Source organism: the organism of the source record quoted next, unplaced genomic scaffold (genome assembly GCF_019419815.1).
Source record: "Pyrus x bretschneideri cultivar Hongxiangsu unplaced genomic scaffold, Pyrus_bretschneideri_v1 Contig22, whole genome shotgun sequence".
Taxonomy (NCBI): domain Eukaryota; kingdom Viridiplantae; phylum Streptophyta; class Magnoliopsida; order Rosales; family Rosaceae; genus Pyrus; species Pyrus x bretschneideri.
The window spans coordinates 5,055,001-5,073,150 of record NW_025999524.1 but is presented as its reverse complement, the minus strand read 5'-3'; the positions used below and the strand labels follow the sequence as shown (position 1 = coordinate 5,073,150).

The following is an 18,150-nucleotide window of genomic DNA, read 5'->3' as shown; positions in this document are numbered from 1 at the left end:
GCTGAAATTGGAATAATTCGTGATTTGTTCAAACTAAGAATACGAAATCAACAACCTACTAGAAAATATGCTTGTAGAGATTTACAGGTAAAAGCGCTTTTATCAGAACGATGTTGAGAAATCAATTTTATAATGATATAAGCATGTCAAGAGGTTAAACTTGTTTACAACATCAATATTATAATGACAGTACTCTCACTTCATTCTTGCTCATAGAATTAAAGAGAGAAACCGAACTAAACAGCAATGAGGACTAGCTTGGTCAACTCTCAGGCCTTATTCTTGAAGATAGCAATATTACTCAAAGTTCCATATCATATGTATGCATAAATCTTGTGCTTGGCACTTATTCCTTGAGAAGATGTGCATCAATATCTTTAATGACATTGACCATAAAGCTGAGGTACTTCTGTGGAGGCGGATCGTTCTCGTTGAGTTTTTCATATTCTAAAGTAATTTTCACAGAACCTCCTTCACTCTTTGGAGTGGCCTGGAAAATGATCTTGTAGCTTTTGTAATTGTCCAGCACATGTGATCCTTCCAGAGCTGTAAGACTCACCCACTTGTTTGCTTCATCTATTTCCACCTTTTCCTTGAAAGTCTCGACATTTCCATCTGCACGTCACATGGAAAATTACAATTATACACACATATTATTATACAAGTGAAAAAAAATTATTTTCAAGTGTTCTTTCACTTTTATAATGAAATATGATTTATGTATTTATGTTCCGAGCATATTAAAAATTGTCTCCTGTCCATGATCCGATTCTTTATATATTCATCGTCGGGTAATGCAAACCTAATGGCGCCTGGATGGCCTGGTCAATATATTTCAGTTTTAATTCTAGAAGAATCTTATACGTACAAATACATGAGGTAATGCAAACACCTAGCTAGATATCACGTTAGAATGTTTATTTCATAGCAGGTTAGTTTGTGTTATTCAAAAAAAATAATAATAAAAAAAATAATAATAATAATAATGTCACAGTATTAACTATAAACGTAACATTATTATACAATTTTTTAACAAATAATATTATATACATTAAAATAGAGGAGTAGGCTTCGTCTCACAATGTTTGAACGATAGAAATAAACTTGGACTTTTGACAAAAGTTAGAATTTGTAAATTGACATGCATCAATTCCTTGTTTGGATTTATAAACATAGAAATTTATATTTTCCGCGTGAAAAAAAAAAACTTGGAATTTGAGACCTCCAATTCTCAAGTTTAAATTGCATGTAAATAAGTCACTCAGTACTATGGCCTTGTGATATTCATCTTCACTTGGAAGTGAAAGTCTTAGGTTCAAATCTCGTAGATGACGAATTCGATACCAAATTAGGCTGTCCATTGTGTGGCTTTGCCGAACTCCCCCTCCCCTTAGTGTAAAAATATTAATGTACTAAAAAAAAATTCATGTAAATAGGTGTCATTTCCAAATTTTTATGAGCGAGAATTTAAAAATAACAAATTCTGTATTGAATTTCTATTGTTCTTTTGAGTTAGTCAAACAAGAAAATATACAAATTCTAGAAATAAAATTTCATCATTTTAAAATTTCTTGGTAATTTTAAATTTTCTCATCCAAACAGTGTTAGCGTCATGTTGTAACGCCCGTCGCTTTTTATCTAACAAAATTAATTATTAGTTTAATTAGGTTAGGAGGAGAGAGGAGGGTGATTAATTTCATATTACCTAGGGTGTATTTCCAGAGCTTGACAGAGCCAGACGTTTCCCAATCACCTTCATGTACTGCAACATCGTGTATTTTATCAGAGGCTGCTTTGGGGACGTCGTGGTGCTGGTTGCTGATGACTTTGTACAACTTATCAGCGTTGGCCTTGATCTCTACCTCAGCCTGCACAGTCAGCTTGCAAGCTACCAGCTCCACTCACTGCCATTTTCTTTTATTTGTTAATAGTAATATGTCATTAACAATAATGTAGGTCTGGGGAAATTGTAGGAGACGTATACTAACCTACAGGTTTCAACTTCTTATATAGAGTCGCAAAGTTGTTAATTAACATGTTATAAACTTAAAGTTATGGAGGCAGCGTGTGGATATGATCCGATCACTTAATTAAATAGTTATATAATAATGTTGTGTCGGTGGATCTTCCACGTAGAGTTTTATTATTACACCTACCAAAATTTAATGGTACCCGCAAACTTGATGAGACATATATCAACACGTGAGAATAATTATTGATCAACTTTACCTCCATGGTATAATTGGAGTGAATGAATGTATGATATTAAGCGTTAAGATCTTTAGATTTGGCATGCGGAAGTGCGTGTATTTGTATATTATATAGGGATAATACTAAGTTAGGTTCATATTATCTTAACTAGTGATAAATCAAGGGTTCTTTCGAGTTATTCGAAACAGTGGTTTATATTATCTTTGACATACGTGCAACCTAGACACAAAAAAGAGAGGTTGTGTTGGCATCCAAAATAAAACTATTCGCAGACAATAATGTGGAGTTCCTGTTACTCTTTTGGAATCAACGAACGCTGAATCATTAATACCTAATTTCAGAAAGTTTTTCTTTTCTGTGTGCGGATCTTCTTAATGGATGTAGCTCAGTTTTGGAAGATTAACCACTTACTTCTTCAAGCCTATTAATTTTAGTCAATCTAAAGTAATTTAATTAAGTCTGTTAACCTTACAATTTTGAGCGTTAATACCTAATTTTGGAGGAATTGCATCACGTTTACATAAAAGTAACCGAAATAATAGAGCGGAATTAGAATCCAAGTACAGAATATCCAGTGTTTATCAAATATTGGAGAATAAAAATTTTGATAGCACCCACTCAATTTTTTTAATCCAATACTAATTCATACTCAAATTTTGAAATAAAAAATCTAATACTACTTCGTACTCATCAAATGAAAGAAAAATTTAATTCTTCATTTTTTAAGTACCGAATTATTGTAATGTGAGTAAACGCATGAAAATCATGATTTAGAGTATTTTCTAAGTCTGAAATTGAAATATAAAGATAGCCCTTGATTGGTCGATTCTGGTTAATTCAGGCATGAGAATCCGGAAAAAAACACACAAAGTTATTGAGATAGCTTTCCTTTTTTATATTTTAGTGATAGTCTAGGCTAATCCAAACTAAAAAAAAAAAAGAAGAATTCAAACTTGGCTACACTCGGATTTGCATATCAAGCAATTTCTAAATTTCTGACGGAAACTTTTTTGTGAAGGTATTGAATTAGGGGTATTTTAATGAAAAACTATCAGTACTGTTCACTTTAACGAAAAACCATATTTTTACACTAGAAAATCAATCCTAGTACTATTTACTTTATCCTTTATTTTATCCTTATCGTTAAAACTCAAAGTTTTCAAACCCTTTTCATTAGTTTTCCTTTGAATTAGTTGGGAATGAAACCAGAAGATAAAGCATAATATAAAGTTACATTACAATTAACACATGTTCTATTAAATGAAAGTGACTAAATATTGAAAAAGGAGAAATTAGGTTCTCATCCCTCATTTTACTACTTCATTGATTAAAACTATATTCATTTTCAATTTTTGATCAAGGTTATTGGGTATTAATAACATCATTAATTATTTCAATAATAAAATATTTTTTATTTTTAAATATATTCATTTAGTGTTAAAAATGTTACAATTAGTATATTTATATTTATGTGATACACCCCGACCTATATCAAGGCAGCTGACCTACTAGGAAGTTCTTGTGTAAATTCCCAAAAACAAAACCGTGAGGGTATGCTGGGGGCCCAAAGTGAACAATATCGTGCTACGGTGGAGTCTGGCCCGGGAAGTGGTCCCGCCCGGGCCGGGATGTGACATTATGGCTAAATTTTTTATCATATATTTATATTTTTAGTTTGTACCCATTTTTAATTTGCAAACCTTTTTTAATTTGTACCAATTTTCTTTTCAGTTTTTATTTTTAACCATATATTAATTTCTTTTTGTGCCCATATTTTTTTAGTTTTATTTGTATTTGTGTCCATGTGTTAACCGTCATGTGATATTGTATAATTAATCAATGATAGAAAAATTACATATGGTATATTTATGTTTTATGGCTAAACTTTGTATCATATATTTATATTTTTAGTTTGTAACCACTTTTAATTTGCAACATTTTTTTAAATTTGTAGTATTTTCTTTTTAGTTTTAATTTGTACCAATGTATTAATTTCTTTTTGCGCCCTTATTTTTTTAAATTTCATTTGTACTCATTATTTTTTAATCTTTTATTTGTACCTAATTTATTTATAATGCACCCATTCTTCTTTATTAATGTACCACTTTGTTATATGTGAAATGTACCAATTTTTTTAACACTATGGATACATTCTTTTGCCATTTATTATTTCTTATTGTTGCATAGTTTTTATCCATTTATTCAATCAAAATGTTTAATTTTTTTTTTTATTATAGCCGTTTCAAATAGTATTATAATGAAGGGTTTTAAATTTATAGGATTATAAATCTCGTAAAATATCAAACAATTAATGTCAAAACTATAAAAATATAAATATTAATAGTAATATAATAAGGTGTACAAAGTGAATGAACTTTGATCAAACTTTGAAAACCATTAAGGTTTTAGTCAAAGAGGTGTTAGAGACTAAGGACCGCATCCAAAGTATTTAATTGAAAAACGTGCTACACCTGCGTTGATCAACTCCGGCAACGAGCATTAGCACTGCATCCACGGTTGTAGGGGTTGCTCTGACTCTGGGCACCCGGCTTGCAGTTGTTGGAGGAAGCACCTCTCTGAGAGCAAGGCACAGTGTTTCTCTGCAGAGCTTCATAGCTTATGTTTGGCGAGGTGGCCAAGATGCGCCTGCTAATCTCCGAGTCCATGCCAAACTCATCATCACGATCATCCATGCACTCTGCTACAGAGCCCTTGCAGCGAGGTCTCACTGCAACCCAGCTCACCCCATGATCGCCGCCTGCATCAAGATGATCAGAGCGGCCACGAAGGCCAAGGAAAAGATAATCGCAGAGGAATTGGCCATAGGTTTTGGTATGGTCTGTGTTTTTAGCTGTCACCTTGTATTTTGTTGCACGCCTGTTTATTATAGAGGGAGGGAGATGGAGAGGCAAGAAAGAGAAGAGAGTTGGTAAATTCTGATGTGTGTATTATGTCATCCTATTGTGCTATTTATAGTAGTAAAAAGGAAAAAAAGTTTGTCCTTCAAGTAATCCATAGTAGTAAGAAAGGAAAGTCTTGTCTTTCAAGTAATCCATTTTAAATATGACAATATCTAAAAGATATCTACAATTCCATAAGAATTTATACAATCACGTTCCTATTTAAATTAGGAATGCAATATATTTAAATTTGATTAAATGGAAAATTGGATGCTGATTTCTTCAAGGAGTTGATTACTTAATTGACTTGCATTAATTCAACACCTTTTCTAATTGTAACAAAGAGAGGGTAAAGATTTAAATAGGAAAATAAAAGGGAGACAACAAATTTTTATTGAGAGATAGAGGATTAGGGTGTCATTATTAAGTACATTGTACCCAAAGCCTACCTTTTTGGTTCTAAACTATTATAATAATCTCTATTAATTAGTGAAACTCTCCTTGTTAATTAAAAGATGGTAAAAAGATAACTTAGTATTCGATCACACAAATAAAAAATTGATGGGTAATAATATAATTTTATAGGTGTAAATTTTACTGTTTTTTATTGAAGTCTCACTTACATGTAATGTTAAAATATTTCTAATATTTAAAATTAAAAAAAAAAAAAAAACCTCCCACTCCCACACATTCTCTCTCTCTCTCTCTCTCTCTCCCTCTTCTTATTTCTAAAAAAATATGTTCATACACACAAAATGTGTAGGTAAATGCTAATATATAAATAAATAATTAAAAAAAAAAAGAAACACACGTTCTATTCTATAATTTCTCCTAATCCTGATCGGTTAGATTTCTAGTAATTTCGCTTAGAAACTACGTTGGCTAATATATTTCAGTTACGAACTTCATACAAAATGCATTCTTCGTCGAATTAACAAATAATCAATTTGTAAAATTAATTAAGAACAAGAGGACTCAAAACAGAAGCAACAAAACATGACCACGACCGAAAACGACAATGTTTTGGAGCCGCCCTTCAATTCTCGATGGTGGATAAGTTCATATTCGATCAGGCTTCCCGCAGCCGTCAAACTTCCCATTCCTCCAAACTCTTAAACTCCGTTCCATCATCTATCTTTGCCCCGACCCCCTAACCGGAGGAGAGTTTGGAGTTTCTTCGGTCGCAAGGCGTTCGGCTCTTCCAGTTCGGAATCGAGGGTGAGAAGTAACCATCTTCGTCTCCGCAGATTCCACCAGAGACCATCTCGGAGGCACTGAAAGTGTTGGTTGATGTGGAGAATCATCCGATGTTGATCCACTCTAAACGCGGCAAGCATCGGACTGATAGTCTGGTGGCTTGCCTGAGAAAATTTCAGAATTGGTATTTGTCTTCGGGGTTAGAGGAGTACGAGCGGTTTGCCGGCGACAAATTTAGGACGACGGATTTGAGATTTATCATGACGTTTGACGTATTGGGCCTCAGGGGGATGCCTTCACGGCATTGTCCGCCATTATTATTAAGCTTAGGCTTCCAGAAAGAGGCGGTTGTTGTAAAAACAAGAGTTGCATGTTTTGAGAAAAATAGAATTCCCTACGGTTTTTATATATAATTTAGATTAAACATTTATGTCTTTTTAAAATTTTGATTTAAGTGCTTTGACCAATATCAACCTCAAGCTAAATTACATGTCATTATTATATATAAATATATATTTTAAATTAAGGGGGTGTATTCAATTGAGATTTTGAGGGATTTTAATTCTTTTAATTAATCTAGGGGTATTCAATCAGGATTTTAAGTGATTCTCTGAAATTCAATGTGCATTCAATCAGGATTTTAAAATAGTTTATTAAAATCCTTAAAAATCTAGGTGTATTCAATTAGAATTTGAATTTAAAGAATTTGGAAAAGTTGAGGAATTAGAAGGAATTAGAGAGATTTTGTAGTGTATTTTAAGCATCCACAAATCTCACCTCTTCTCATGAGATTTCGAGGGAATTGAATCAAAATTTTACATGCAATCTCAACAAATCAGTTAAACTCCATAAAAATCCATTAAATCTCTCAAATTCCCAATTGAATAAACCCCTAAAATAATTTTTAAATTTATCCCTTTATCTGCATGATGCATTTTTCCTTATTTAGTGGAGATATTAGTAATTAAACTATATTTTCTCTTCTTCCAGATATGTTTTTTCAATCACAGTTTTTTTTTTTCAAATGGTTTGTAACATCCCACATCGACCAACGGAGAGAGGGTGATGTGCCTTATATGTACATGCCCACCTCCATATAGCATGAGGCATTTTGGTGGCTTACTGGCTTCAGATTCCATCCGAACTCCGAAATTAAGCGAGTTCGGGCGAGAGCATTCTCAGGATGGGTGACTCTCTGGGAAGTTCTTGTGTGAATTTCTAGAAACCAAATCTTGAGGGTGTGGCTGGGGCCCAAAGCAGACAATATCGTGCTACGGCGGAGTCGAGACTAGGATGTGACAAAATGGTATCAGAGCAACTCTGCCGTTTGGTGCAAGTGTGCCGACAAGAACGTCGGGCCTCTAAGGGGGTTGGATTGTAACATCCCACATCACCCAATGGAGAGGGGGTGATGTGCCTTATATGTTGGAAATGTGCCCTAAAACCAATCATATGATGATACTTTATGGACATTTCACATGTTAAACTAATCTAGTTTAATATTAAGGGCAAACATTATTGTTTGAGCCGTCTCATATAAATGTTATATGCTTAAACGATAAGTCCAAGGAATATGTGATTGGAAGAATGCGATCTAAAGAAGTTAGATTCATGAGACCATTCTTTCGTAGACACATCCTAAACGTTCCTGATCATAGGATTGCCAATTGGGCATTGACAGTCCGTTAAGATCAGTACGTGCTGTGTCTTCTCTCAGGGAGAGTGACTAGTCTCGAGTCATTGGTGTGAATGACACCAAGACAAACATGTAGGTGCTCAATAGAGAATGAGTTCACTGAACACGATCAACGAGGAGTTCTCATATTCATGTCACATGAGAACTCATGGTTGGGATAATGCAAAGTAGTCATTTGACCTGAGGCATCACAGCTGTCTTGTGGTTAGGTACTTGATCTTTGATTATGTCAAAGTCACTTTATCAGGGTGTCCACGGCATCGTCGGGGTTAAGCCACTTAGCCATGGAGGCAAGTGAATGCGCAACAAGGGATCTCTAACCTTCAAACTGTTTGAGGGAGAATACTCTATGATATGATTTAAAATCTCTGGCCAGAGTATGAATGAGATGTTGGAATGCGTTCCAGATCACATTCAAAGTAATCATATAAGTACAAGATTCACATTGGATAGTAGACATGAATAAACTATCAAACCAAACAATGTGGTCAAGAGTATTGTATTAGAGAAAGACCGTATTGCATTTGTAATCCTAAAACTGAATAGGTTCTCCACCTCTTCTGATTAGCTTGGGTAACCATGACATGCTGCTAGGCGTCAACCATGGTTTGTGGAAGCCCTAAAAGTGTATTATCACTAACGGGAGAATTGAAAGTAAGTTTCAATTCACAATCGATTAGAAAGAGTTTTTAATCGCCCACTGCCTCGCTAAAAGGAACCTAATGGATCGTTCACCGAGTAAGGTAGAGTTTGAAGAAACAACGGAGATGAGTAAGAATAATTAAATGGTTTAATTATTTATCTAAGGCTAGGATTAATTAATATGTTAATTAATCAAACGAATAAGTTCGTTAAAGACCTCGGGTTAGTTTTGGGCCGCAAGGCCCAATGGGATTTGAATGTCAAGCCCATTAACTCAAGTTGTATGACAACTTGAATAAATAAAGGGCTTGAAAGCCTAATGAACCCTATAGGCCGGCCATGATAGAAGAATAGGGCTTTTGATCCATTAGGTTACTTATTTGAAGGGACTATATAAAGGACTTTATAGCCTAAAAATTTACATATGGTAATTTTTGGGGAAAGGATGAGAACACAAGCTCTCCTTTCTCTCTAAAAATTTCGGCCACCTTGGAGGGATCATCTAGCAATCAAACTCCTCCAAGGTCACTCATTTCTTCTTCATTATGCCTTGGTGATGAATCATTAGAGGTTCTCAATTTTGGGAACTTGGAGAAACCTTTTCATCCATCCAAATCCATGGATCTAAGATGCAAGGAATGAAGGCCCTCTCTTTGGGTGATTAGCCTTTGCTTATGCAAAGAGGAATCTACAAAGGTATTGATTTCTCAACTCACTTTGTTTTGAGTTGAGTCTTGGTTCACCTATCTACTAGGCTTTGAAGTTCATGGGTTAAGTTTTGTTTTTGAGTGCATATAAACATGATTCCGCCTTTTAATTGTTAATTGCATGTTGTTGATGTTGCTCAAATGAACTTGTTTTTCACAAATCTTCCTTCATTATATGTACATGCCCATCTCCATATAGCACGAGACTTTTTGGGGACTCACTGGCTTCAGATTCCATCGAAACTCCGCAGTTAAGCGAGTTCAGGCGAGAGCATTCCCAGGATGGGTGACCCTCTAGGAAGTTCTCGTGTGAGTTCCCAGAAACAAAATCGCGAGGGCATGGCCGGGTCCCAAAGCGGACAATATTGTGCTACGGCGGAGTCGAGACTGGGATGTGACATAGTTGGTGATCAACATAAAAGCTTCGTGTAATTTTTTCAATTTTTTGGTGAAATTATATTTTTTTTGCTGTTTTTTTCAAGTATAGTTGTTGACGAATTATTATTAGGTACAATACATTACGTATATATTATCTGCAAATACATTTGAATTTACAAAAATCATTAATTGATACGTTTATTTGCAATTTTGGTATGTTTGATTTGATACATATTGTTCATATTGGTACATTATTTTTATTTTGGTACGTTTTATTTTGTACACATTGTGTATTGGTATGTACTAAAAGAAAAACTTATTTCGGTACGTTTCATTTTGTGGGATTTAAAAATATTTTAAACTATTTTGGAAAGAAAATATCTTAAATCGTAGATAATTATTTCTAAATTGTACCATTATTGTGAAAATAAATTGAATCTGACCAATTTTTTTTTTTTTTTTTACAATTATCTCTAACGGAGGAGAGTGTAATCAAAAGGCTAGATTATGGGAAATTTGTTACAATATAATGTGCCTATAACACCAAAATTATGACAAAAAAAAGTTTAATCAAATCACTAAAAGATATAGATGTTTAATCTAAAAAATTCAAAACTGAGGCACCTATATCAAAATATCTCTTTTAGTTTTTACATTTGAAAATTTATGCCCTTTTAGTTGTACCACAAAGAAAATTCATTCATTCTCTTGGTGATGGGTCCCATAGATGGGAGTTTTTTTTTCGGTTGTTGTTGATTTAGCATAATGATCACGGATCTAGTTTTTTTTTATTTTTTTATTTTTAATGTACATTCGGTATTATCTATCTTAAGAATAGGAAGTAAGATTAGCCTTACAATAAGTTAACAATAATGTGATTTAAATTCGTTTTTGGAGAGAATAGAACCTAAAACCTCACACTTACAAGTTAGAGATGCTTATAACTTTAATCCTCAATTCACGAGTAGGAAACTTAGATGAATATTTGACACACATGTTTACTTAAAAAATTAGAAGGAAAAATCATGAATCGAGGAAGTAGAAAATATGATGAAAGAATTTCATATAAATTCAACTACTCCTAATAATTTTGATTCTTGGAATGAGAATGAAAAGTCATGAATTGGAAAGTTGAGAAGTCAAGAATTGATACGAGTCTATTCTATATTATTAAGAGAACCCTTATTGTCATTTTTTTTCCCTTTTTTTCCTATTTTGCCCTCTTTTTTTATGCATACTATTGACAAAAAGGAGGGTAGAATAGTAATTTTATTTCTTTTGACAAAATTACAATCATGTCCTTATTTTTCCCATTTTACCCTCTTTTTCTTTTTCTTTTTTTTTTTTTTTTTTTTTTGAGAAAATGACAATCATATACTTATTTTTCTAATTTTACCCCCACTTTTGATACACAATATTGACATAAGGAGGACAAAATAGAAATTGTTCACACACACAAAGTGTGTGCTCTCTGCTAATTTTAATTGTTATTGAACAATTTTTATTTTATTTTTAGTTATTGAATTTCAATTCAAAGTAGAACTCAAATACTTTTTCGATCCATGTGTTATAACTCAAATACTTTTTCAATTCTAGTAAAATCTAATTCTCCATTTTTCAGGTTTTGAATTATTGTAATGTGAGACTTATATATATTCTTTATTTTTTATGTATAATAAATACATGAAAATTATGAATCAGAATATTTCTAATGCATAAGTCTGAAATTGAAATACTTCTAAAACGTAAGCGAGGGTGGAGCCACCATTAGGCTAGGGTTGAACCCCAACCTAGTGCAAAAAGTTAGAATTGTTGAAATTTAGAGCTGATTTTAGTGAGGTTCATTGTTGTTAATGAAAATCAGTCCACCTTTTCCTTGAAAGTTTTGAAATTTCCATCTACACCTCACAAAGAATGTTTTTTTTTTTTTTTTTAAGTGTCGTTCGATTATACATATGTTTTTTGTTGGTTGCTCGGAAAACTTTGACACTTCATTACATCTTTATATTTTATAAAAATATAGACAGAAGCGTCCTAGGAGCATGATTCTGGAACTCCTTTCCCTACTTCGACTATGGTCAGCCGAGGTCAGACTTCTTGTTTTCCCATGCCGGTTAATCCATGCATGGAAAAACAAGAAAAAATACACACAAAGTTACTAGGATAGCTTGCTTTTTTATATTTTAGCGATATTCTAGTCCAATCCAAACTAAGAGAAGGGGGATTCAAAATTTCAAACTTGGCCACACTAGGATTCTCATATTATGATTGATTCTAAAGTTAAAGAATATAACCAAGTTGATCAAGAAATTTCAAAATTTCTAATGCAAACTTATTAGAAATTTTCTGTGACGGTGTTGAAGTTGGGATTTTTGTTGTTTTCGTATTGAAGTTGGGATTGAAACAGAAGATAAAGCATTATATAAAGTTACATTACAATTAACATGTTCTATTAAATGAAATGGCTAAATATTGAAAAACATGCTACGCCGCGTTGATCAACTTCGGCAACGAGCATCAGCACTGCATCCACGATTGTAGGGGTTGCTCTGACTCTGACCACCCGGCTTGCAGTTGTTGGAGGAAGCACCTCTCTGAGAGCAAGGCACAGTGTTTCTCTGCATAGCTTCATAGCTTATGTTTCGCGAGGTGGCCAAGATGCGCCTGCTAATCTCCGAGTCCATGCCAAACTCATCATCACGATCATCCATGCACTCTGCTACAGAACCCTCGCAGCGAGGTCTCACTGGAACCCAGCTGACCCCATGATCGCCGCCTGCATCAACGGAGATGACCAGAGCGGCCACGAAAATCAACAAAAAGATAATCGCAGAGAAATTGGCCATAGGTTTTGGTACGGTCTGTGTTTTTAGCTGCCAACTTGTATTTTGTTGTACGCCTGTTTAATTACAGAGGGAGAGAGAGTGGGGGCGGCAAGAAAGAGAAGTGACAATCGGTGAAATTTTGATGTGTATATTGTTTCACCCTATTGTGCTATTTATAATAGTAAAAAGGGAAAATATATGTCTTTCAAGTAATCCATAGTAGTTAGGGAAAATCTTTGTCTTTCAAGTAATCCATCTAAAATAGGACACTATGTAAAAGATATTATACAATTTCATAAGGATGTACACAATCACATTCCTAATTAAATTAGGACTGACATATTTAAATTTGGTTAAATAAAAATTGGATGTTGATTTCTTCAAGGAGGTAATTACTTAATTGACATGCATTAATTCAATCTTATTCCAATTGCAACAAAGAAAGCTGAAATTGGAATAATTCGTGATTTATTCAATGCCTACCAAGAAAACAAAATCAACCACGACTAGAAAATATGCTCGTAGAGATTTACGGGCTGTTTTTGCTCTTAAGTGCTTTTGCTAAAAGCTCTTTTATCAATACGACATTGAGACTTTAATTAAAAAACTAAGTCCTTCTCGAAAAATATAAGCATGCATGCCAATAGATTGAACTTGTTTACAACATCAGCATTATAATGATATTACACTCAATTCATTCTTGCTCATAGAATTACAGACAAAACAAATCGGAAACCGAACTAAGCAATAGTGCCAACTAGATTGCTCAACTCTCAGGCCTTTATTCTTGAAGATAGTAATATCACTCAATGTTCCATATCGTATGTATGCATAAATCTTGTGCTTGGCCCTTATTCCTTGAGAAGATGTGCATCTACATCTTTAATGACATTGACCACAAAGCTGAGGTACTTCTGTGGAGGCGGATCGTTCTCGCTGAGTTTTTCATATTCTAAAGTAATTTTCACAGAACTTCCTTCACTATTTGGAGTGATGACCTGGTAAGTGACCTTGTAGCTTTTGTAATTGTCCAGCACATGTGATCCTTCCAAAGCTTCAAGACTCACCCGCTTGTTTGCTTCATCTATTTCCACCTTTTCCTTGTAAGTCTCGACATTTCCATCTACACGTCACATGGAAAATTACAATTATACAGCAATCCGATCCTTTAAATGTTCAATGTGAGGTAATGTAATCCCTATGGTGCTTGCTTCTTCATGCAATCTCACTACCACCTCCACAAGTCTGCGGAGTAAGCTGCTACTCTTTCATTCGCCCCAAAAGGGGCTCATTTCACTATCTTTTACACAACGGAGGCTGTATACAGCTACGAAAGAACATAATTTGGCACCCGGGAGAGGGACGATCTCCAGAGATTCTTTTACATTTTTTGTATTTCTTTTTGGTTGAATCATTTCTTGTAATTTAAACATTTAGCGTCATGTTGTTACACCCATCGCTTTTTTCTAAGGTTTACAAAATTAATTGTTAGTTTGATTAGTTAGGAGGAGAGAGGAATGTTATTAATATTACCTACGGTGTATTTCCAGAGCTTGACAGAGTCAGAAGTTTCCCAGTCACCTTCATGTACTGTAACATCGTATATTTTATCAGAGGCTGCTTTGGGGACGTCATGGTGCTTGTTGCTGATGAATTTGTACAGCTGATCAGCTTTGGCTTTGATCTCTACCTCAGCCTCCAGAGTCTCCAGCTTGCAAGTACCAGCTCCACTCACAGCCATTTTCTTTTATTTGTTATTTATAATACGTGATTAACGATAGTGTAGGTCTGGGGAATTTTAGGAGACGTATACGAACCTATAGATTTCCACTTCTTACATAAAGCCATGTTATAGTTATGGAGGCAGTATGTGGATATTATCCAATCACTTAAACAGTCAAATGATAACAATGTGACTGGATCTTCCACGTAGTGTTTTATCACCACTACACCTAACAAAATTTAATTAGTACCAGCAAAACCTTTTTTTTTTTTTAATTAAAAGAACAATATCTCTTCCACTCCAGCATTGTTATTATGAAACAATATATTATTGTGAATACAATAAAGAAGCAAATATATATATATATATATATATATATATAAAATAAGTTAGAGAGGACATGAAGCGTAACCCTAACAAGAAGTAGAAAACTATTCGAAAAAAACAATCAATTAAGGCAATTCTTAAGAAAAACGAAAATTTGGAAACTTGATGAGGCCCAAGTGGTCACAAAAATACCACAAAACCAGCAAACTTGATGAGAGATATCAACCTATACATAAGAGGATCAATGCTTGATCAACTTTACGTCCATAGCATTATTGGAGTGAATGATTGTACGATATTGAGGCGTTTGCTTGGATTTGGCACGAGAAAAGTGTGTGTGTGTGTGTGTGTGTGTGTGTGTGTGTATTGTATAGTGATAAAACTAATTTAGGTTTATATTATCTTAACTAGTGATAAAATTAAGGGTTCTTTAGGGCTAATAGAAATCAATGGTTTATATTATCTTGACATACCTGTAGCCTAGAGAAAAAAAAAGGGGGGTTGTATTGGCATCCAAAATAAAATTATGACACAAAAACAAATAATGTGGAGTTCATGTTACTTATTTGGAATCAATCAGCCGAATCATTGATGCCTAATTTCAGAAAAGTTCTTCTTTTCTGGATGCAGCATCATTTCACAGCATTTTTTTTTTCGGTTGTTGTATTGCGAAGGAACTTCTTGGATAGTTTTTTTCCCTTTTACACTAGCTTAGTGTCTTTCCGCCAAAATAATGACTTAGAAATTTTCATCAAAAGGGTTGGCGACGTCGGACAGCAAATGTAGAACAAATTAATATTTTTAAGTTGTTTTCACTTTGAAGGTTTTGTTTTTATTCATTCCCTCTTTTGATCTAATTCTTGGCCTTCTTTTGATTCCATATGTGTGTAAGCATGAAAATTATAGTCCACCCACATTAAAATTTTGACCCTGCCGTTAAGGATAAACGTGCCAATAGGCGCCCTGTCCTGAGATTTTGGAGGCCCTATGCGAGACTCAAACGGAGGCCCTTACAAGGTCTAAATTTTGGTTGCTATATTTTCTTTTATTTTCTTGTGTATAAATTGATATAAACGCAAAAGAAAATAAATAAAAAAAAGCATGGTTTGGTAGCTATGTATCTACATTTTTTATGTTTTTGGGCTCGAACTTACTTTTTAAATACAAAAAGCATGGTGTGGTGGCTATGTACATATCATATCACCGTATATATATCATAATCAGAACAACTCATGCTCTTTATTATGAACTAGTTAAACAAATCACTAGTTATGATATTTGTAGCGTCTTATAATGAACTGTTAGTTTTTTTATTGCATTTTTTCTCACTCCCTAAAGTGAGAATGATTCTAGCCCCCACTCGGTGGATTGTCGTTAGATTAGTTAGAATTCAAGATTCGTGTCTTAAATCAATTAAACTAAATTAATTAACGGTAATCAATAGGGGATGAGCATCAACTGCTCACCTCCACTTTAGTGTTGTGAGCAAAGTTGTATTATATATGGATGACTAAATAGTCTTCAAATATGATGAAAATTAGATGATCCTTAAAAGCTGACCAAAAGAATAAACAAACGACATGTATTCGATTAAATGATGTCATATATGAAAAGGGGGTTTAAAGATTATATCTTCAAACTTTTAAGGATTTTAATTAATTATGATATTCCTAATCATAGATTTATCATCAAAAGTTCTCTTTTATAATGATAGAAATTAAACTACAAATATTAAAGAGAAAAGAAAAAAAATTATTGTAGTTCAAAGAAGGAAAAGAAAAAATTAATGTAGTTCAAAAAAGGTCCAAAATGGATCTGCTACTGGGAGTCGAACCCGTGCAAGCACAAATATAAGTACCAGCGCTTGACGACTCCCTTAAGGGAACAAGGTGATTTATTTTCACACATTTTTTATATGTAGTATATTACAAAGGTTATTAAAATTCAGGCGCCCCTAAAAATCAGGGCCCTGTGCGGTCGCACGCCTGGCACCCCCTCAGGGCCGGCCCTGCCAATAGGTTAAACTTTTTCACACCATAACATAAAATGCTATTACACTCAGCTATAGTTGCTCATAAAATTAAAGGCAATCCGAGTTGGAACTAAACAAGAAGGCTATAGCTTGCTCTTCTTCCAGCCTTTATTCTTGAAGATATTAATACTACTCAAAGTTCCATGCATGTATAAACCTTGTGCTTGGCGCTTATTCCTTGAGAAGATGGGCATCAATATCTTGAATGACATTGACCAGAAAGCTGAGGTACTTATGGGGAGGCGAATCGGTCTCGTTAAGTTTCCATATTCTATAGCAATTTTCGTGAAACCAATTCGCTTTTTGGACTGACTTGGAGAATGATCTTAATGCTTTTCTATAGCTCAAGCACATCTGATCCCTCCAAAGCTGTAAGACTCACCCACTTGTTTGCTTCGTCCATTTCCCCTTATTTCCTTCAAAGTCTCGGCCCTTCCATCTACACGTACGTATATATGTAGATCATTCACATAAATTACAACTATTCATCCACCAATGATCGGATCATGTTATTCATCGTGAGGAAGTGTAAACCCAAGGTGCATTGCATGCTCAATATATTTCAAGTTTAATTATAAAATTAAACCTTATAGTTAAGCACATAAGAGGTGAGGTTCATGTCCCCCTATTCTCTTATAATTAAGCATATCTTGTTTTGAATTTTTTATACAGAGAAAAAGACAAAAAGAAAAGTGTGGGAGGAGGGAAGGCAAGGAGATGGTAATGAGAGGGAAAAGAATTGTATTCTGAGTGTTCAGGGGGAACCCAGAGAGCACACGACTCTTCGTCTTCAGATTTGAGAGTGAACGCTTTGCATCCTACATCATTCTAATAATATTGCCCAGTTCTCTATTTTATTTGAAAAAAAAAAAAATGAGGTAACGCAAACCCTAGCTAGGTTTCAAGTTAGCATGTTTATTTTGTAGCAAGCCAGTGGGAATTAATTAAGAAAATTTCAGTTTGGGTTAGGAGGATAGAGGAGGGTGATTAATATTACCTATGGTGTATTTCCAGATTTGACAGAGCCAGAAGTTTCCCAGTCCCCTTCATGTACTGCAACATGGTGTACATTATCAGAGGCTTGGGAACGTACACGTGGTGCTGGTTGCTAATGACTTTGTACAAACAATTTATCAGCGTTGGCTTTGAACTCTACTTCAGCCCCCAGTATCCAGCTTGTAATCACCAGCTCCACTCGCAGCCATTTTCTTTAATTATTAATTAATATTAAAGTTCGTCTAAGATTATTTTGAAAGAAAACTAATGAAAAGAGTTTGATAATTTTAAGTTTTAACGATAAGGATAAAATAAATGATAGAGTGAATAATATCAATATTAACTTTTTAATGTAAAAATATAATTTTTCGTTAAAATGAACAGTATCAGGAGCTTTTCGTTAAAGTTCCCCATTTTTAAAGGAGATATCAAAAGTATCAAATAGAAAAACAAGACAGCATCGTTCAAAAAAAGGGAAAGGGATCATCTTCGGATCCGTTCTACCTAATCTTCCTC

At 34.1% G+C, this 18,150-nt stretch overlaps 2 protein-coding genes and 4 pseudogenes across 3 annotated transcripts; 1 reads left to right on the top strand and 5 right to left on the bottom strand.

Moving 5' to 3' along the window:
- Window positions 1–113: 113 nt before the first annotated feature.
- On the bottom strand, window positions 114–1,926 carry LOC103941052 (annotated as a pseudogene).
- A 2,762-nt stretch (window positions 1,927–4,688) lies between these two features.
- On the bottom strand, window positions 4,689–5,035 carry LOC103941051 (annotated as a pseudogene). Its single transcript, XR_007258567.1, has one exon. The product of XR_007258567.1 is annotated as a protein RALF-like 33 (transcript).
- A 1,072-nt stretch (window positions 5,036–6,107) lies between these two features.
- LOC103943252 lies at window positions 6,108–6,731 on the top strand (annotated as a pseudogene).
- A 5,498-nt stretch (window positions 6,732–12,229) lies between these two features.
- Window positions 12,230–12,577, bottom strand: LOC103943030 (rapid alkalinization factor-like). The gene has a single exon (XM_009353222.2). It carries the CDS (start codon window positions 12,575–12,577, stop codon window positions 12,230–12,232), a length of 348 nt encoding a protein of 115 aa, XP_009351497.2.
- Window positions 12,578–13,384: 807 nt separating this feature from the next.
- LOC103941047 (MLP-like protein 34) lies at window positions 13,385–14,302 on the bottom strand. Its single transcript, XM_009351231.2, has 2 exons — window positions 14,090–14,302; window positions 13,385–13,679 (listed from the first exon to the last, which is right to left on the bottom strand). The coding sequence occupies exons 1-2, from the start codon at window positions 14,295–14,297 to the stop codon at window positions 13,408–13,410; spliced, it is 480 nt and encodes a 159-aa protein (XP_009349506.2). The 5' UTR covers window positions 14,298–14,302; the 3' UTR covers window positions 13,385–13,407.
- A 2,353-nt stretch (window positions 14,303–16,655) lies between these two features.
- Window positions 16,656–17,843, bottom strand: LOC103941048 (annotated as a pseudogene).
- Between the last annotated feature and the right edge of the window lie 307 nt (window positions 17,844–18,150).

What these genes read in the sequence shown, in the direction of transcription:
- LOC103943030 (XM_009353222.2), bottom strand. Translation starts at nt 12,577, where the DNA reads ATGGCCAATTTCTCTGCGATTATCTTTTTGTTGATTTTCGTGGCCGCT.
- LOC103941047 (XM_009351231.2), bottom strand. Translation starts at nt 14,297, where the DNA reads ATGGCTGTGAGTGGAGCTGGTACTTGCAAGCTGGAGACTCTGGAGGCT. An exon ending in GCTCTGGAAATACACCGTAG is followed by an intron (nt 13,680 to 14,089) that starts GTAATATTAATA and finishes TGTGACGTGTAG; the next exon opens with ATGGAAATGTCGAGACTTAC.